The sequence below is a fragment of the Aplidium turbinatum genome, chromosome 6 (assembly GCF_918807975.1).
Source record: "Aplidium turbinatum chromosome 6, kaAplTurb1.1, whole genome shotgun sequence".
Classification (NCBI taxonomy): Eukaryota; Metazoa; Chordata; class Ascidiacea; order Aplousobranchia; family Polyclinidae; genus Aplidium; species Aplidium turbinatum.
The window spans coordinates 9,000,490-9,022,040 of NC_137477.1; the positions used below are offsets into that span (position 1 = coordinate 9,000,490).

Here is a 21,551-nt window from a genome sequence, read left to right on the forward strand (position 1 = left end):
AATGGTTAGGGCAGAGGAGTAGTAATTTCGATTTCGTGGGTTCGATTCCCACCCTCTGCTAATACTATTTTTTCTTCTGCAACTGAACTGAGTGCAAGAAGGATCTTAATGACTGCAATCAATGGAGTTTATAAGGAAAATTGTGACTAAACAAAACACAAAGCAATTTCACATTGAAAAGCAGACGCTCTTCGACGAGTGGGTGATGTAAAAGTGCCTACCTGCAAAAAGGATCTTAATGACTGTAGTCAATTGAGTTTATAAGGAAAATTGTCCTACATTTCTTAATGCGCCACGGCGCAATGGTGGTAGCTGGTTCGCACGGAAAACTGTCCTATGTTAATGTGCCACCTGCTTACCCGTACAAGCTTGAGTGGATACGCTTGACAAACATTAGTTGAAGTCAAATGACTACGAGGTCTCTGAGAAGGCGTTTCCAGTCAACAAAGCGAAAAAGTTGGAAAGGTTTGCAAATCTAAACAAACTTAATAAAAGCAATAAAAAATCATGACGTTTGTTACATTTCTTATTATAGGCAGTGTGAGCTAAAAAACTGATAGGGTGCTACAGCACAACGAGCCGCTAATGTTGCAGAAATTGTCAGTAGTCTCATAGAGTAAAAAACTTCATATAACTTAATTATGTTAGAAGCGATAGTTCTTATTCGTGAAACAACAATATTGTCTTGGGCTTAAACAATTTTCTGCAGACAGCAAAGGTTCTCAACTCGTCGTCGCCGTCGTCGTGTGAGCGTCTTTGGCCGAGGGTCTATCCTTTTACCAGTGTTGTACGCGTCAATGAAATAAATTGACGGCGTCAGCGCGAATTGTCTAATAGTTTACGGCGTAAAGTACTGCGTCAGCTCTTAACCGTATCTATTACTGGCGTAGACCCTATGGTCTCGCCCTCTGCTAATTCAGCAATTTCACATAGAAGCAGTGACGCTAGAAACCTGAGATTTGTTGACTTTTACTTTTTTTTCTTGCCCCAACTTTTAATTTCGATTATGTTGGTATCGAATAATTGTGAAGTTCACAATAAACTTTTGTCACAGCCAGTGATAAAATGCAAGAAATTTGCTGATATTCAATTGCTTGATTGACAGTTTACTATTAGCGTGCGGTTTCATTTTGTGTTTGTCGGCGGCGCTAAAATTCCATTTATTACCGAGGCAGCAAAATCCGTCATTTTTACATTGATTCAATGTCGATTTTGCTGTCTGGGTAGGGAGTCGCGATCTGACGCGATATGAGTCATTCTTTGCTGGCAGACAATAATTAGGAAGGTAATTTGTCATTTTCGCAAATTGCTTTGTAGTGCAAAAAGTGCATGGAATACTGTTTGCACAGAAAGGGAAAAAAAAAATTGATGAAATTCTGTGTTCAACGCAAGAAGACTTTCAAAATAAAATGTGAACTGAAAAATTTGACCAAGAAATGGCGAAAATAGGTCAAAAACCGAGTCTTTATCACCTTTTCTACCTAAAATACACAATCACGAATATATTTGGTGAAATAAATTGATTGAAGTGATAGATAAGGCTTTTGACCAATGGCATACTTTTTCCCGTTGTTATTTGATATAAGCCGACGGAGTAATTAGCAATAAGAGAGACGTAGACCTGATGGTTTCGGTCAGTAACTCTTGCCGCCAAAAAGAAGCAGTGACAGATACGGTTAAAGAAATTGACGGCGTCAGCGTCAACGCTAATTTCTAGCGCTATTTTAGTCTCACAAAACAAAAGTATTTCAACCAAGTGTAGGCTAACAATAGCTATAAATAATAAGAGCAGGTTTTATGTTTTGAGACTGTAGGCCTATATTGTAATTAGCTGCTTTAGCTTATTAGTTATGTCTTTGTAGAAACACAAGCATTTCAAAACGTTTATCTGACAATCTGCTGCGTTTGGGACGCATAATGTCCTTTCCAAGCGAAAAAATGCGTTCCACAGCAGCGCTGAATGGTATTGGAGTGTTGTATTTCAAAAACAAGTCTCGAAAACGTTTACTCGGAAAGGTAGCCCATCACTGTTCCAAGTGTACTGTGATGGCTTAGCATATATAAATCTTATTTTAACGAGGTTCGCTGCACCAACATAGCTCTTTTCAAGGGCATAGAGTTCTAAATAAAGTTTCTTCAACCTTTGCGATGACATTCATTGATTTTTCGCTTTCTCTCTCTGATCCCTCGTTCTCGATACTGCTCATGATATGAGTGATCACCATTTGGCAAACTTCTTCCGCTTGTATTACAGGGAGCCATTCCAACCAACGTGAAAGCGGGTAATTCGGATGAGTCGCGCTGGCCAGAATGCGTTGTGAAACTCTCATTATGAAACGAGACTTTCCATGAAAACGAAAAAATGACGCATAGCGACGCTTAAAATCGGCAAAATAGTTGACGGCGCTATCACTTCCGTCAACTAAAAAATAAACTGACGGCGCTAGCCTCAGCGTCAACAAAAAGTTGACGCCGTCAACGTACAACACTGCCTTTTACCACCACAGATTAACGATGTTCCCGGACTACACTGGAAGGCTACTAGAGAGCAGCCAGTCTTTGGTTTCATCATTCATGACATGCAGACCTTCCACTCCGTTAGCTGGCTTGAAGATGGAGCAGTCATTGATGATGTGGTCTGTTCCTCGGCACCACATTTACAGGAGGAGGAAGAGGCCATTCCCCATTGGTGCATGGTTGAGCGGAAAAGCCCGACGCCCGTACAGAGACGGTTGAGGCACACCCATGCCTGTCTTGGTAGTGTTAGACTGATGGGGCGTGTGTCGGCGTCCGGGATGAACGAATAGAGTCTGGTGGCAGTTGACTTCCATTCAGAACTCCATTTATGGTCCGCCCAAGCAGCCGCAGAGATGTCTTGTACATCAGCTTTGTTGATAAGAAGTTGAGCGGCTGGCACGAATGGGTGTCTTGATTTCAGTCGACGAGGATGCTCGTTTTGGAGAGCAGATATCTTGTGGTGGAGAAGGTGGTTAGGCTCCAGTGCCCGTCGATCGAGGGAAAGAGTGGCTTCTTCGCGAAGAAGCTCAGCGGGTTGGATGCCAGCGAGAATGGGGAGATTGTCCAATGGTGTGGGACGCAGGCATACGGTCACTGTGCGCAGGGCGCTATGTTTATGGCAGTGTCGATGTTATGGCAGTGAGCACTGCGGCACCAACAGGTGCACAGTAGCCTACTCTGCTGAAGAGTAGCCTAGACAAGGGCTAAGGCTGCTATACGTAAAGTGTCAGCCATCTCCCCCCAGCTAGAGCCTGCTAAGCGCTTGAGTAGCGCAGCGCGGGATGTGAGTTTCTTGCGCAGTGACACCAAATGATGGCGGTATGCAGTGATGTACGCGCATACAAAAAATATTGACGCCGTCAGCGTAAACGCAAACGTTCGAAAAAACATACGGTACGCCGTATGCGTCAACGCAACTTGTAAAAAAAGTTGGCGGCGTCAGCGCATACACTAGCGTAAACTAATTTTGTTTGCTAGGTGCCAAACATTCATACGGTATAAACCACTCGAAACAAACAAGTTTTATTTTGAATTTCCACGAAGAAACACAAGCATCTGAAAGTGTTCATCTGACATTTTGCTGTGTTTTGGTTCCAATATGTCTTTGCCCATTGAAAACATTCTTTCAACTGCAGCGCTGGTAGGTATTGGCGTGTTGTAGAGAAAAAAATACATTAAAAAGTATGCGTTGACGCTATGCGCTAAAAAACCGCGAAAACTTTACGGCGTAGCCTCAAGCGCAAACTATCCAAAAAAATATGGCCGCAAGCGTTAGCGTAAACAAAAAGTCTACGCCGCAAGTCTGCGGCGTAGAATTTGCGACGTATACGTACATCTCTGGCGGTATGTGAGCGATCTGTCCAGTGTCACCCCAAGATATTTTGGTTCGGGCAGAAGGACAGAGATTTTCCGTTGTTCTGAACGTGTAGCTCACGATCAGGTTCCCGATTATGGAGGTGGAAAACTTCTGCCGCAGTTTTGGTTTTGCTGAGTTTCAGTCGCCAGTTCTGGAGATAGGCTGAGAGAGTTTTCATGTCCTGGCTCAAGGTGTCTTTTATATTTTTCCACGACTTTGTGGAGTGGAGAATTGCCAGGTCGTCCGCATAAGCGTATTTTGCGGAGACCGTAGTTGGCAGATCGTGGGTGTAGATGTTTAAAAGAAGTGGAGCCAGGACCGATTCTTGTGGGACGCCGTTTTTCAGGCGTCTCAGTCTGCTTCGCCCTGAGCTAACGGTGGTGAGGGTGAAGCTTCGATTTCTGACAAGTTCCATAATCGTATGAACCATATGTCGGTCAGGAAGCAGGCGAAGCAGCTTGCAAGTAAGGCCGCGATGCCATACGGTGTCATAGGCAGCTGTAAGATCTAGAAAAACAGCGCCGGCCTTCTTTTTGCCTCAAAGCAATCCTCGATGTCTTGGCTGATAGCTCATAGTAAGCTTCCGATAACTTATTCGTTGAACCCTATGGTTGAACACTTGAACCGACCGATTGTGAAAGAAGAAACAGGAGGGCGACAGTTGAACTCTCGGTGCGTGCGCTTTAGCAACGCACTTATGGGAAGCTTTTCATTCAGCAGTACCCACTACCCAGTAAATGGAAAAATTACAAACAACAACACTTCAACAATTTCTTTGGCGGGAGTACTTCAAAGTCTTTACATGATTCAAAACCAACCAATCAACTTTTCACCCTTTCACTTTAAAGCATGGCCAATTTTTGATGCCGTTGATTTCAACCGAATCAGCGAAGCGTGAAAACACTCTTGGATTTGCAGCTGTACTCGCGCATCGAAAAATGAAAATGGATGGATTGAAAAAATTGTTAAAGCACGCGAACAAAGTTTGGTAAGTTTAAATTTTGCCTTAACATTTTAGGTTGTACTTTTTGGCATCGTACAAATATTAAAGTGTGTACTGTGTATTGAGAGTTATGATGGACAGTGAAATTCAAGACAAGAAGAAAAAGCAAGAAACCGAAAGTGCTGTGGATTTGGAGAGAGTCACTGGTACGTATGTTTGTGAAGTTATTTTCTGGAGCGAAATGAGTTTATTACATTTAACACTTATCTATTCAATTGTTTTTTTTGTAGAATTAGAAAATGATTGCTGAGAAACTTTATATTTGTGCAGTGTTTTCTTCTTTCAATTCACTTTTTTTAGTTACTTTTCAGTTCAGTTGTTTTTCTTTTTGACCTACACTATAAACAAAACAATACACGTCAATATAAAGATAGAAGCGACAAAACCTTAAAACATGCTTGAGACCAAAATAAGTTTACCGTATTGATAAATATCCTTATTAGTAATTACCACTGTAGGCCTCAAATGAAACTAAATGTAGCGAAAACAACCGGAAACAGAAAAATTCCTTTGGGTGGAGCATGAGTCACATGTATGCTGAAAGACATAAGGCTACACTGCTGCATAGCGCTTCAAGTCCGCTTTCCTGCAATGTATGATAAAGATATAAAATCAAGAGATTAGTTTCATGGTGTGCTCCAAGCCTCGTTTTTTAAAAAACAATTATCAGCTAAGTAAGGCTCAGATTGCAAGAAAGCTATAAAACCTAAGGTAAATTTGCAAAATTTTCCTAAGGGAGCAGGTCCCCAAAGCCCCCTACAATGGCTATGACCCTCCTTCCATTGCATTCCTTTGAAAATCAATCAAGATACGCCACTGGCAAAATGAGAACTATTTTACCTCTGTTATTAAACATATAACCTATTGATTATATGCAGAAGTGGGCAAAAAGTAGCGCCTCTCCCGCTACCGCTACTTTGGAAAAAAAGTAGCCCCGCTACTGCAGACGTTACTCCAACTAAAAAATAGCGCTGCTACCGCTACTTTTACCAAAAAAGTAGCGGCGCTACAAAAGTAGCACGCTACAAAAGTGGGTCTGCTACTATTCGGCGAGTCCGATTCGGCGAGTCCGATTCGACTAGTCCGATTCGGCGAGTTCCCTATTCGGCGAATTCCCTATTCGGCGAGAGCCTTTTTCGGCGAGTGCCCTATTCGGCGAGTTTTTGAAATTTTTAAAAGGAAATTATCGGGTACCGTAGCCTAATTACAATTGCCGTTTTTACATCGTTTTAACCTCGCTAAACGTTGAAATCGTGCAGAAAGGAATAAAAATAAAATGTTTGAACTACCGTATTATTAAATTAAAATTCGTCATGTCAGTTCAGTTGTTTTTATTTCTGACCATCATATCAAAAACAATTGCGACCTTGCCAAATTTCTTTCAACTGAATAACTTACTTCGGTCACAAGCACGTTTTAACGTTTGCGTTTTGTCGCTTCTACCTTTTTCTACATCTTTGCTATGTTGACGTATTGTTTTTGATATCATGATCAGGAAGAAAAACAACTGAACTGACATGACGAATTCAAGCACGTTTTAACGTTCGCGTTTTGTCGCTTCTACCTCTGCTATGTTGACGTGTATTGTTTTTCATATGATGGTCAGAAATAAAAACAACTAAACTGACATGACGAATTTTAATTAATAATACGGTAGTTCAAACATTTTATTTTTATTCCTTTCTGCACGATTTCAACGTTTAGCGACGTTAAAACGATGTAAAAACAGCAATTGTAATTAGGCTACGGTACCCGATAATTTCCTTTTAAAAATTTCAAAAACTCGCCGAATAGGGCACTCGCCGAAAAAGGCTCTCGCCGAATAGGGAACTCGCCGAATCGGACTAGTCGAATCGGACTCGCCGAATCGGACTCGCCGAAACGGGCCATTCCGTACAAAAGTAGTGCGCTATTGCCCACCTCTGATTATGGATGCAACCTAATTCGTACCATGAACAATTCGTACCGTCAGTTCGTACCTTAAAAAAATCGAGAGAAAAAATTAAAAAAGCCGAAGTCGCTGATTGCAGTTTCCGCAAACATTTTAAAAATTTTCCGCAAACAAAGAAAAACTCTTAGGATCTTTACCAGAAATTTTAAAATGTTTGCGGAAACTCCGATCAACTCTAACCCCTAACCCTTTTAAAATGTTTGTGGAAACTCTGATTAACCCTAAACCCCAACCCTGTTAAAATGTTTGCGAAAACTGCGATCAGCGACTTCGGCAAACTCTTAGGATCATTACCGGAAATTTTAAAATGTTTGCGGAAACTGCAAAAAAAACGGAAACTGCAATCAGTGACTTCAGCTTTGACTTCTATTTTTTTTCTCTCGATCTTTCCAGTTTGTATGCGGAAACACCCTAACCCTTTTAAAACGTTTGCGGAAACTCCGATCAACCCTAAACCTTTTAAAATATTTGCGGAAACTGCAATCAGCGACTTCGGCAAACTCTTAGGATCATTATCGGAAATTTTAAAATGTTTGCAAAAACTGCGGAAAAATGGAAACTGCGATCAGCGATGTTCTATTTTTTCTCTCGATCTTTTCAGTTTGTTTGTTTGCGGATACCGATCCGTAACCGATACTCCGATACCCTAACCCTTTTAAAATGTTTGCGGAAACTGTGATCAGCGACTCCGGCTTTTTTAATTTTTTCTCTTGATCTTTTCAAGGTACGAACTGATGGTATGAATTGTTCATGGTACGAATTAGGTTGCACCCTCTGATTATATGTGTCATTACCTTACTTTTTACTGCCGCAAATTTTGTCTAATTATATTTTTGTTTTATTTTAGATTATGCTGAAGAAAAAGAAATCAATGTTGGTGATTTTGGAAGTTTGCTAGCAGATCTGGGTCAACGGTCAAAGAAAAATGCTGAAAAGGAGCGAGAATTAGCTCAAATAAAAATATCTAAAGAAGATGTTGAACTTGTCATGAAAGAAATGGATATTCCAAAAGCCAAGGCTGAACGTGCACTACGAGAATGTAAAGGAAATGTTGTGAAAGCTTTGACAATTTTAGTCAATTCGTAATGATCAATCGATTTAGTTGAATTGAAGAGTTTACATTTGCATGGTTGAAAGGCTGTATGGAATTTAAACTGTGGGTTACAAGTATGACTCCACTGAGCGTTTTATTCTCTTTTGAGTTCTAAATTTGATTGATAGATCATAAATTGACAGATTCTTCAGCAGTTGTGTTTGATATTCAGCTCTTTCATTTTTGTTTCGGTTTGTGATTTAACTGGTGTGTTTTCAAATAGGCCTATTAAATGTTTATGTTAAAACTGAATAAGCGTTAACCGTCACCAATTTTGAATAAGCGTTAATTTTATTTTACTGTAAAATAAACAGATGATCGATAAAAAGTAATTGTGTTAAATAACATTATTCAAGCAATAACAAAACCAATAAGGTGCATTTTCTTCACATGCAGTTGATTATTTTTTTCTGATAAAGGCATAGCACTGAAACAAAAACTCTTAATATATTTTGTTTGTTTTGGTATTGTTTAAAAGTGGAAAATTTTTTTTGTGGATCAACAAATCAGTACTGCAGTGTACTTTTTAGGTACCGTATACAATACTTTCAAGTCAATTTTTAAAAATGAATCATTGAATGTGTATTTGAATTTGTTTCGGCAGATTAAATCTCATTACTGCATTTTAGTGTGAATTGTGTAATAATGAAGTTATGAAAGAATATGGAATATATAATTTCATTTGAACAACCCAGGTAGCTTTGTAAGCAGCTACAGTTTGGAATATTGCAAGGTTTAGTTGCAGCCAATAGTAAAAGTAAAAGCATCACAGAATGAGTGTCCAATTACATATATATTATGTTTGACCAAGTAACAGGTTTAGCATGTTCGGGTTATATTTTTTCTGGGAAAATATGTTTGACTGTTTGTCCTAGTTCTTAAGTCTTTCAGATTTGTCAAATTTTTACTAAAAAAGATATCATATAGTCCATAGGTGTACGGAAAGCATATTTTTGGGGGTGCAAAAGAATTTTTGCCCAAATATATTGATTGGTTTATTTTTGTTGTGCGATATCATAACAGCAAAATCATTAAATGTTGCAGAACGCTTAACGAACACAATTGAAACAAAGAAAAATAACAAATGTACACTGCATCGTTGAAGTAAGTAAATCACAACGGGAAGCTGCGAAGTGACCATGACGGTCTTCGAGTCAAGCAACCCCCTCAGCCAAGTCGATGATAAACATTTAGTAAACATTACACTAAAATATCTACACTAGCAACAAAGAGTCAAGACAGAAACAAACTTGCATCCATGATATGTCAAAATTATAAGTTCCGATATTAGGTGTTGATAGTCAACGATTAAAAGCTTGAAGAGTATCGGTCCACATTAGTAAATTACACTGCAATCAACTTTAATATTCTGCAATTAGATAGTTTTTGTAAAGTTTTTTAAATGAGTCAAAAGATTTTTTTTTAATATCTAGTGGGATTGAGTTCCATATTTTTACTCCACTAAATCAAAGTAGGCTACACATGTAAGAAAAAGCAATAATATAGTCTTCGAAAAAAACAGCATAAGTCATCAACTGACTTACAAGACTTACACAAAGCCACTGGTATGATAAAGATACCTTTACGCAAATTTACAAAACAACAAGTTTATCAAAAGACAATTGAAGGGAGTAGCCTAATTGATACTTCACTAACGAACCAGTAGAATGCAGTACTACCTGGCTCTAAGGCTAAAACTGCAAAACTAAACTAAAAAATATTGATTAGTAGATTAAATACAGGGGTAGACTTTGTGGTATATATAAACAAATTTAAAAGAAGTATTTGTTTCGCCCAATTTATTTGTTGTTGGTTGATTGATTGATTGAATTTTTATCCTCGGACTAGGAAAGCTTCTTGAAGAGCTTAATCCTGGCGCGTTTGGCCCATTGTTGATCTCAGATATATCTTTAGTCGTCATAATCCGGAAAAAACCTCTCAGCTGAACATGAAGTTGCAGGAACTGTTGCTAGAATTTTTGCAGCTTTTGCAAAGTGGGGCATAGTTTTATCTAATCTATTTGAAATAAGGAATTTTGTAGCTACAGAAGTTTTGATTTCTTTGTTGCGAGTGAGATAGTGAAAAAGTTGATATTCCTACCGGGACTACACCGACCGGGACTTCTCTGTAGTCCCGGTATTCCGATTCCAGGAAATCTTGTTCCACGGTGTAGAATCCAAATATCAACTTCAAGCTTTGTTGGTTGGCGTTATTTCTCAGCACTACATCTGCAAGAGAAAGCAGTATCTTCGAACTTTTGTTCGTAAATTATTCAGATAATTCTGCACCAATCTGCAGTGACCCTGTCAATCGCATCATAGTAGCCTATACATCAACACGTGCTCTTTCCATATCAGTTTGTTCATTTTCTGTTTTGTAGCTGTGTTTTCACCACACAATGCTTGCATCCTTTTTGAAGGTTTGGATTGACGATGCAAAGAATAACGATACTTGAGTCTCGTTCACTGTGTGTTTGAAAGCTTTATGAACATCATTTCAAATGTTAAAAACTTTTCCTCATTCCTGTGATTTCTTAAAGTGGAAATACAGTAGTTCCAAGTGCAGTTTGTTGGGCTGTTGCTATCTCCATTTCCTTTCCCTGGAGATATGTTGCCAGGAGATTTGTAAATGAAAATATAAATTTCAAAACTTCTAGTCCCAGACATCACAGCTACAAATAGACTCCTTCCATCAGCACAGGTTTTTGGGTCCTTCTCCCCAGCTAGAAAGCTACGTATATTACACGTTGATTTTTGGTTGATTTTAGGTAGTATGGTATCTTAGGTAGAATTCAGGTGTTATTAAGGAGTTTGTGTACACCAACAAAAATTCACTTGTTTAAAAAACATTTTTTTAGAGACATATTTTAGCTATCATTTAGTATGACTAGTGTGTAAATATGATTCTAGAAGTTTTATCAGGGATTATTTTGTGAACATAACTCTTGCAAAAATAACACGTGTTTTCCACGTATATTACACGTGTTCAAAATCCTATGATTATTTGACTAATTTTTAAGGTATATAAGGTACAATCACACCCAGAAGAGGGCATACAAAAGAGAAAAAATGTTTACCCCAGCAGAAGGATGTTTTACCGGAATTTTTTGTATGTTGATTATAATAATGTTGTTTCCACGTGTATTGCACGTTTCCATCTGTTGAAAAGTAACACGTGTTTTCCACGTATATTAAACGTGTTGAAGTTCTTTCGTTCATTTGGGCAATTTTTAATCTGTGTTAGGTAAAACTACCTCCCAAGGACGGTATAAACTGAAAGAATTCTCCACTCAAGTGGATTGGTGTCAACCACGCTCCTCCGCATTTTTTAGGATATAAGTTAGATTATGTGTTTTTGTAGGTGTCTTTACACGTTTTTATTACGTTATGTAAAAAGGAAACTTCATGACATTTTTTAGTCGCAAATTAATGTGATCTTTTAACGATAGTTCTTAGTGTAAATTTAAGTGGTCTCGCTTACTGATATTAAACAATTATTTACTAAGGTTTGGTACGGTAGCCACTTTAACAAGTCGAAATTCTGCCACTAAAAATGACTAGAATGAAACCGCCAACCAATCATAAGCTCCGGTTTAAGTGACGTAAAAATGGCGAAAAGAAGATGATAGAAAGCAAATTAAGTGATGGAATTTTTGTCAGCTGGTTGGCTTAGGGGTTAAGGTTAGGGCTAGAATGTAGCCATTTCATTGACGCGGGTTCGATTCCCACCACTGCTATTGCTCTTTTTCTACTCTAATTCCAAATAAAGTTCAAAACAAGCATTAACTCTCATTAACTCATTAACATTAACTAGCAAATGAGTGCTAGAAGGGTCACAATTGGACAGTAGTCTCTTATAACAATATGTGTTATACAAATGTGTTAAATAAATACAAATGTGTTAAATTGTTGATTTCAGATACGGTACACGAAAATTAGGTAGAATGTGGGTGTAAAAACACGTAAAATCCACCACCAAATATACGGCCACGTGAAATAGTGTGGACACTTATACGTGTATTATACGTGAAAATTAACCTATAATACACGACCCAAGGAACGTAGAATCTACGTGTCAGATACGAGGAAATTAGGTGTAATGCGGGTGTAAAACACGTAAAATCCACCACCAAATATACGTGTAATACACGTGAAATAATGTCGACACATATGCGTGTATTATACGTGAAAATTAACGTATAATACACGACCCAAGGAACGTAGAATCTACGTGTCAGATACGAGGAAATTAGGTGTAATGCGGGTGTAAAACACGTAAAATCCACCACCAAATATACGTGTAATACACGTGAAATAATGTCGACACATATGCGTGTATTATACGTGAAAATTAACGTATAATACACGACCCAAGGAACGTAGAATCTACGTGTCAGATACTAGGAAATTAGGTGTAATGCGGGCGTAAAACACGTAAAATCCACCACCAAATATACGTGTAATACACGTGAAATAGTGTCGACACATATGCGTGTATTATACGTGAAAATTAACGTATAATACACGACCCAAGGTACGTAGAATCTACGTGTAATACACGTGAAATTTCTAGCTGGGTCCTTTCCTCCATCTCCATCATTCTGATATGTGCTTCTCCATTATCAAATTTTGTCAAGGACTGTAGCCTAGCTACTAAACAAGGTAAAAGCTGCATCTCCAGCAAGCAGGAATTTATACGTTCACTTTTATAACTTTTTTTAGCAAGGAATGTTCCGAAAATTCTGTTTTCGAAGATGAAGTAGGGTAGATAGGTATAAAATCTTGCCCAAATATGAAATCTTGCACAAATTCTCGACAGATTGGGGGTGCGTTTGCACCCCCTGCACCCCCGGCTCGTACACCTATGATATAGTCAACAGCTAAAATAAAAATAACTAGGTTTAATTTTGTGCTCCTGTGACAATATACAGAACACTGCAAATGCAGATACAGCTCAACAGAAAGCAGCAAAGGGATTTATTATTTAGGTTTTTTTTTTTTAGTCATTAATGAAATTGCTGACTAGCCAAGATTTTGTATGCAATTTCTTGCAAGTAGCAATGTTGTAAGGGTTTACTATACTTCTGGCTTTATTCCCACTTCAAGTGGGGTCGCCGGTGCAGATGTGCAGATTGTAGTCCTTCACATTTCTCTGTCAGCAGCATCTTCTTTCTTCACTCCTACTATTTTCATATCTTCCTTCAAAATCTCTCCATCTTCTTTTCGGCCTGCCTCACTTTCTTTTACCAACTTCCAATTGTTTTATTCGTCTGACATAATCTTCGTCTCTCGTCTTATGAAAATGATATAAAATTGATATGACATGTAAGTATTAAGTAACCAATTTTTTACATAATTTCCTTTGTGGTTTCAATCCTCAAATAGCACTTACTGTGTTTAAGATTTGAATAATACTGATATGCAATCATTGGTAATGTCCCATATCAGTAGTATTGAATGGTAACGGAATTTTGAAAGTTGATTAGACTAGCACATCATTCATAGACCAAATTTAGCTTGATTGATGGTTCGTAGAGATAATCAGGACTGGCCTTTTTTTAGTAGCATAGAAAAGTATAATATATTTCAACTACTAACACCCTTTATTAAACGGATCTGTGCAAATGTTCTTTTTAATTGTGTATGCATCGAAATAACTTGCTGCAATGTGCCATTTGAGCTATTTTTGCTTTCAGCTGTCTTCTCTACATATGTGGAGTCGTGGGACTGATTGTGATGAGTCATGATGACTTCAGCGAAAAGTGTTACTTCTCAGAAAATGCACTTTTGCCTGGATTGGTTAAGATTGACATAAAGTCTTCAGAGTCAGATATTGCTTTGTTTAACCAAAAGTGCAACAATCAAGAAAGGTAAGAATTTTTCATGATTTATCCCAAAATTGATTTCATACAGTAGGCCCCTAGTAGCCTTTTTTAATTAATTATTAAAATAATCTGTTTCAACAATCTCACCTTTAAGGCTGGAGTTTCAGGATTAAATTGAAGATTGGGTTTTTCAGCCTATGTCTTGATTTTTTCATTTAATAAACATAACTAGGTCTACTAAACTATGAAATATGAAATGAAATAAAGCATGTGAAATAAAGCATGACTAATAAAGCACAACTATGAAATAAAGCATGTTGGAATGCAATTGTGACGCAAAAAGTGAATTAATTGTGTAATATTATTGAGATGATTTGTAGTTTTATTGATAATAATGATTGAAGAGCTGAGCAAGCACACTTGACCACAATTGATGGATGTTTGCTGGAGTTTATAAAATTATTTCAGATTTTGCAAGTCTTTAGATCTGTTTTAAATTTCCAGTTATTTAAAGACGAAAATCTAGAATCAAAGTAAGAAAAAGAAGTTTCAAATTTTGTGATCAGGGCATCTCGGGACAGAAACATAACTCACAATAAAAAACTGGTACTGCTGAATCAAGAATGTTAAAGAGCAGTGTGTAAATACTTCATGTTGAATTGACAAAGGTCTGACCCTTACACTGAAGTTTATTTTTTTTAACATTTCAGCAAAACTACCGATTGTATTCAAAAGATTTTAACTCAAATAGGATTGGAAGTGCACAATCAAAAATTCCGGTATCGTGATAACTATGTTGGGGACTACGTGGTAAGATTGTTGCGCAATTTCCACTGCTTTCATAATATTTGGGTAGATTACAGATGTTGTAAATGTATATACTTAAATTATGACTTTTATAATGCAAATTATGTTTATTCTTGAAGTAAGGATAAATTGTTCAAACAAGTTCTGCCTTATAAATTTAGAAACAAAAAGTTACGTTTGTGTTAGGAATTTAGATTTAATTTGACAGATATCTAGTTATTACAGTATTGCTGATTTTAGATAAAAAATGGAACTAATGTATATGGAATAGTTCGTGCACGAAGGGGTTCCAGTACAGAGGCCATTCTTATTAATGTTCCAGTGTTTGAAGAAGGATTCAACTATGCGACTGGAATTGCAGTTGCTCTCGCCAAACAAATGAAAAGTATGATTCTGATATACTCGATAGCAAAAAGTCACTTCTAAAAGTTTATTTTAACTGATTTTGGTACGGGCTTGTCTGTCTAATTGTTGCAGAAGCGTCAGCTACTACAGGAGCACCTGTTTGACTATTTTGTTTGTAGTAAAAGTTTTATCAGGTCAGGTGTCAAATAGATTGAAACTTAAAAGCACAATGTCTGGTATAGGCACACGGAGCCGAGAACAGCTGATGCTCATTTCATCAACGTTTTTTATTGCACTGCTTCCGATCATGTGTTTCTGGTTCGGCTTTCGCTGATTGCTGAAAAAATAACTACCACTGTAGCAAGTTAGGCCGGCGTGATTGCCGAGAAAAAGAAACCGGCCATCCCATTTTCATGAAAGGTCTAATATTTTGAAAACCTTATCTTCGTATCTTGCAACGGTCGTATAATTCACTTTTAGCTTTTTCGTTTTAGAGATAACTTCATATTCTGTCTGCAGGAGAGCAGTTTTGGGCCAAGGACATTGTCTTTCTATTTACCGACAAAGGACTCCATGGAGCACGTGCTTGGGTGGACAGCTACCATGGAATGACGTCACTACACATTTCGTCCAATCAACTGCCAGCAAGAGCTGGTTCTATCCAATCGGGAGTTGTCTTGGAATTGAAGGTTTGTAACGCCTTTTCAAAACTATACATTCAAACTACTTCTACCAAAATTACTAACCCTTCCTTACGCTTTTTATGTTCAGCATTCCGTCATTCAGTAAATTGCTTATCACAATGTAGCTTAGGCTAAAAGTTTTTGTTTTTAAAAAGCGTACGTAATTTTGAATGTCTATGCTTAACTTAGTTGCTTGCTTGGCATTGAGCACTTTGTTGTACTTTTACAGTATATTTTATTGATATAAGAAATAGATGAAGAACGTTTTTGTGACGTCACACGCACGTCGTTGTTTGGGTCTTACCGCTTAGTTTTGACGTCACAGGAAAATGCGCTGAGTTACGTGAATCTTAAGTTGGAAGGTTACAACGGCCAATTACCGAACTTAGATCTATCTAACGTTGCAGTTCGTCTGTTATTGATTGAGCAGATTCCCGTGGCAATTAATCATCAGGTTTGTGTGGCTTCCTAGACGGCAAATCAACCATTTTTTACATTGATTCAACGTCTGCAGACGTGTAAAATGTACAATGTAAAAAACGGTTGATTTGTTGTCTGGAGAAAAACCTAATTATAATTGTGTGAAGTTGAACGTTAATATAATCAAAACTAATCGTTAAGATATCGTTTCAAACGTTTGGTCTGATGCGCCGTCTATTTCCCTGACAGAAGTAGTCGTTTTTTACATTTTTGCAAATTAACGTCTGCAGACGTTGAAACAATCTAAAAAACGACTGATTATTATAATTTTATATAATTATGTAGGTTTAAAAAGTTAATCAGTGTTATCTGCGTTACTGTTTTATTTACATTATTGTACATCTGACGATGTTTACTTAGTTTTGGTCCCCAAATATAAACTTTATGCTTTTCTTCAATTTTGTATAAGTTATCTTCTTGAAACAACCCATCTACATAGCAAATTGAAGACCTGAGTTGAAAAACTACAGTCACACTTTGTAGAAATTGGGTTGTCACTAAAAACATGTTGTATGACGGACAATTGACATTGCCTGCCCACGCGCAAAATTTGATTCAAAAAGACTTAATTTCGCTAATTCCTGAAATAAAATTGTCTAATTTTCCTTATAAATGTTCATAAACGGTTGTTTCATTTCGGGAATGTTTTGTTCAAGTTTGATAGGTGGCCTTCGACGCTGTATGGTCAGTTCGAGCAGCGATTCACGAGCACAAGCAGAATGATGAAGCAGCTGATGGGCGGGAAAGCCAGCGGAAACCACGGGGAGTTTCTCCGATACAATATTGAAACGTTAACTCTTGAAGGGGTTTATATTCCTCAGTGGCAGAACCGTGGTATGGTGAAGTTTGAAAGGTAGGAAGTTTGAAAAATGTTATCTATCCTGGTTTGCTTTAAGTAGTTTATGATGGCTTGATTTTGGTATAGCAATGGCCATGCTAAGATTTTACTTTTTCGTTATTTAAAGTAGATCGTCGTACATTGTACCACTATTTGCAGACAAAACATCAACCATATGAAAAGCCTGTTGTAACTAAACAGATCTCGCCGACCAATAACGTAAGAGATTTCCAAACACAGACAGCTATTATCCAAGTCAGCCTTAATAATTTCACGAAATTTGATGTCTGTTTTCACGTGCAACTGTAAATGTATGGTATAAAAAAAATGTGAAATGACAGAATTGTGAAGAAAATAACATCTGTTTTTACTCCTCAGAGTGGTGAATGGCATCTGTCGCAGTCTAAACAATCTACTTGAGCGGTTTCATCAATCCTTTTTCTTTTACGTGCTACCGTCCCCACAGCGCTATATATCCATTGGAATGTACATGCCTTTCCTGGGTCTTGTGCTGCTACCAGCTGTCGTCAAAATATCCTTTAAATATGTTGCTTTAGTGAGTTAGTCAATGATTGCATTAATAGACACCGCCCATAAGGTCAAAACCGACGGCATAGTAGGTAAACACCTGCTCAAAAAAAAAACGAAGATATCATAAAATCAAGCGACTTTACGTTTCGGCATATGCAGTATAGCAGCGTACTTTTGAGAACAGCTGTTATCCTATGTTACAGTAGGTGAGTGGTTTGCCGGAGCTGCAAGTAGAACTTGACACTGTCATATCCTTATTGACTCAACTGGACCTGTGGCGAAAAACGTTTCACAAATATGCGCAATTGTCACCAGGATTAAGCTTCAGAGAAATGCTTTTTGGTCAAATCAAACCGATGCTTCAAAATCCCAAATAGTTTATAGTCAAATTGAAAAAGGTGAATAACTTTTTCAACTATGAAATTATATTAAGTAGGAATCTTATTTCTGATACAATCCTTTTGAAATTTTAATTTTCTGTAAAGCTGTGCGATTTTTCCTTAACAACAGTCGTACGGCCTACTAGTTCTTTTTGATATATTGAACCTTTTTGCTGAGCCTGAAAAAGAGAAGATAAAAACCGATGAAGGTGAAAAAATTGAAGAAAATAAAGAAGTCAACGATGAAGAAATCGATGAATTCTTAAATCAAATGAATTCGGGATTTTCTACACCTAATGAGGTAGGACTTGTGTTGGTAAGTAGTCGTAAAGTTATTTCAAAACTTAAAATTATGTGTGCTTTAGATCGTTAAAGTTTTGCCTATTATTTGTGATTTGGAAACCAAAGGCAATATCCTTTGAACGGCAGTTTCTGGATTTGGAATATTAAGGTCGTGGGAGGCTTTATGTTTCCCAGCGTTTATTTTTTCCAATGGCTTCTGTTATGAAAGGATGTAATTGCTAAAACTTCAAAATCGCCATAAACATAATCGTTGATGAATGATTGGTTTTTTATTATTATAATCCACAAATTTTCTGCAGGTGAAGACTTCACAAAACTCACCGTGGTATGAAGTGATTCTATTGGTCATTGCTAGTCATGTGGCAGGTGTAGCGCTATTCTATTCACCTCAATTTACTCCTGTGTGGTCGGACATGTTTCAAATTCCCTCGGACTTAAGCATGGTCTTGCTTATTGCTTTCACGCACACAATCGGAATGTCTTTGAATTCTTATTTATCGTAAGTTGATTGAAGATATAGTGACTACTAGCTACATCAGAAATTCAGTAAGTGAACTTAGTATTTTATGTTTTATGAACACACAGAATAAGCGGCGGTAGTTTTGTATTTCCCTACTGACTTTTGCCAGTGCTTTATGTAGATTTGATTAATTTTTTTTCTAAATTCAAAATAAGTGATTTCGATGTAAAAAGTTATAAAAGGGCTTATTTAAACATCATATGATGCCTTTTTGTTGCTTTTCTTTACCCCTCCTATGCATTACTACTACATGACTACTACATGCATTGCCAAATACAATTTTTGGCTAATTGTATCACACAATAGCACGGTTACATAACACTCCACAACCCGAAGTCATTTAAAGAACCCTGTTAAGCACCAAATACGTCGAAATTTCAACTGCTTTTAAATTCAAAGAGCAATAGTGTACCAGATTCAATCTTTGCCGTTGTTTTAGAATCAGCTTCACGGGAGCCAAATATTTACGAATGGTAAGCCTCTTCCATCTTTGCATATTAATGGGGGCCTTGTCAATTATGAATTTCTCTTTCGGATTTTCTATTTCAATTCCCATGGTTTTCGCCGCTTACTTCATTCAGCCAAGCTCTGGAAAGTAAGCAATTTTTTTATGACCGTATGTAGTTTCTCAAAATTGCGCGGAATTTCTATCAACGTGTTTGTAAACTTGCTGGTTAAAACGCTATTTTTAGAATAATAATGTGTTTAAGTGTTCTGTTTAATTTGAATCACATCGCGTTGTTTTGTGTAAGTTGAGACAAACAGCTGGTGCTCCTCTTGTCACTGGTGGTTCTTACATGGTGTCACGCGTGTCTTGATGGAAAAAAGTACTTGCTTAGGAAGAGTGTAGTTTCAAACGTGCCAAAGTCATATTTTCATAAATCATGACTACCTGGTTATGCATGAATTTGGACTTCATTATGTAATATTCTTTAATGTAAAGTTATCTACATGTAGGCTAATGGCAGCGTAAAAAGAAGCTTTGATAAATTAATGGTTCATTAACAATTATTTTTTAAGTGAATACCTTGTTGCCTAATTTATTTTCGACCAGCACATGTTCTGCTTGTAAACAGTGATCCTTTGAAATAACCCTGTAATTTGCGCGATTTAACTTTTGTATTTCAGAAAATGGTATTTTTACAAACTTCTTGTTCTTCTGATATCTCCAATGTGTGTTTGCGGAATGACGTTCCGCCTGGATGACTTTGTACAAATCTACAACCAGCACGCTGCCAAACAGTCCTGGATCTACACAGTCATAACATTGTTATTGTATCCTCTTTGGTTGCAATTTTGGGGCGTTACGTGTGCTTCCAAAGAAATAATATAAACCCGAATATTTCCAACAAGTATGGTCCATTGATCATGTGATATCGCAAGTGACAACACATAGCAAGCCGTACTTCGGCTACATCAACAACAATTTTCTAATCTTCGTACTGAAGTAAGGACTTGAATAGGCTTATGACCTTTTCCTTTCCTGAATGACTAACAACTTACTTTTCCGCGGATTGCAAGTAGCTAACTTGCTGTGTCTTTCAGTCGAACTTTTTCACATTTTATATTCAAGAGATCGGGTTACCCTACTTTATCTGTACGAAAATCCATCAAGGCCTGTAGCGGACCTAGAGGGCGTTTGGTAAATCAAAATTACTGATTTGTTGCAACATGGTTGCAACCGTTTAATTTTAGTTAAGTGTAGCTGCTTATACTTGACTGAATTTCGAGAAAGTGAACTGCTTGCTGTTCATAGAGTATTCAGCAAGTGAATTGTTGTTTATGCTGACCTACTTCATAGACGGCCTGCCAACATGCAGTTTGTCCTGTGAAGAATTTAATTTTCCGGTCACGGGTGTGTAAAGTGCTCAAATTGAACGCTAGCCAAATTGTCTGCTGTGACGTTGAAATTATGTGTTTTTACTTCCCGTGTTTGTTCGATGTTTATAGCCTACGTTAGATGCCATTCTACTCATTCAGCAGATACATGGACAATAAATTATTTAGAAAGTTATGGTGTGTTACAATAGAGCTGTAATTGTAAGAGCACACATATGTGGAGAACAACGACTTCATTCAATAAATGCAAAATTTATGTTAGACCACCGGGATGTGGAAGAGGTTGATTGAGATCTCAATCCTGGCAGTTTAGCATACTTGTCGAGGCTTTGAACCACTGACGCAGGCCCGGTCACTGAGATTGACAGATTGAAGTTTCCGGTTGTTGAAGTGTTGTTGCCGGGCAATTATTTCATCCATTTTAGATGCTGTAGAAATCCTGTCAACTGAAACTATTAGAATAGCACTAGCAACGTTGTATTAAAATACAGTTTTGTCCGCCCCGTTAGCTCAGTGTTTACGCGCCCGGCTCAAGATCACGCCGCGCAGGTGCGGGGTGTGCGCTTAACCAACGCATTTCAGGACTGCTCTCCATTCAGCGGCACCTAGTGATTGGCAGAGATGGGCGTGATCTTGATCTTCAAGATCACTTTTTTTTTGGTGATCTTGATCTAAGATCACTTTTTTTTGTGTGATCTTGATCTTGAAGAACAATAAGATCAAGATCACTTTAAAATTGAAGTTTACTTACCAGAAAGAGGCATTTTTTTAGAACTCGTACTGTACAAAGTAGTTAGTGGCAACTACTAACATTAAGCCACTGTTAATATGATATGTGCCCAACAAAAGACGATTTAAAGTCTCCATCAAATCTGGTCAGTGTTGCCATTTCAAAATTGAAAAAGTTTTCTGTGTTGGTCATAATGAAGAAGTCAACTTCCGTGTACTTTATGTTGACGTATAATAAAAAATGATTTAATGTGAATTTTAAAGAAATGTTTGCTTTTATTGACCCAATTTTAGATGTTTCAAAAGTCTAGAATGGCGGTGTTAAAAAATCTGGATTCTAGCCGACTTTGG

The 21,551-nt window shown here is 37.5% G+C and overlaps 2 protein-coding genes across 2 annotated transcripts; both read left to right on the forward strand.

Moving 5' to 3' along the window:
- The first annotated feature begins 4,805 nt into the window (after positions 1–4,805).
- On the forward strand, positions 4,806–8,544 carry LOC145772712 (huntingtin-interacting protein K-like). Its single transcript, XM_082584584.1, has 2 exons — positions 4,806–5,023; positions 7,676–8,544. The coding sequence occupies exons 1-2, from the start codon at positions 4,948–4,950 to the stop codon at positions 7,912–7,914; spliced, it is 315 nt and encodes a 104-aa protein (XP_082440710.1). The 5' UTR covers positions 4,806–4,947; the 3' UTR covers positions 7,915–8,544.
- Positions 4,813–21,390, forward strand: LOC145772711 (GPI-anchor transamidase component GPAA1-like). The gene is made up of 12 exons (XM_082584583.1): positions 4,813–4,862; positions 13,617–13,790; positions 14,456–14,555; positions 14,793–14,937; positions 15,417–15,586; positions 15,906–16,034; positions 16,717–16,913; positions 17,277–17,430; positions 17,946–18,110; positions 18,412–18,611; positions 19,072–19,227; positions 19,761–21,390. Exons 1-12 carry the CDS (start codon positions 4,813–4,815, stop codon positions 19,963–19,965), a joined length of 1,845 nt encoding a protein of 614 aa, XP_082440709.1. The 3' UTR covers positions 19,966–21,390.
- Positions 21,391–21,551: the final 161 nt, after the last annotated feature.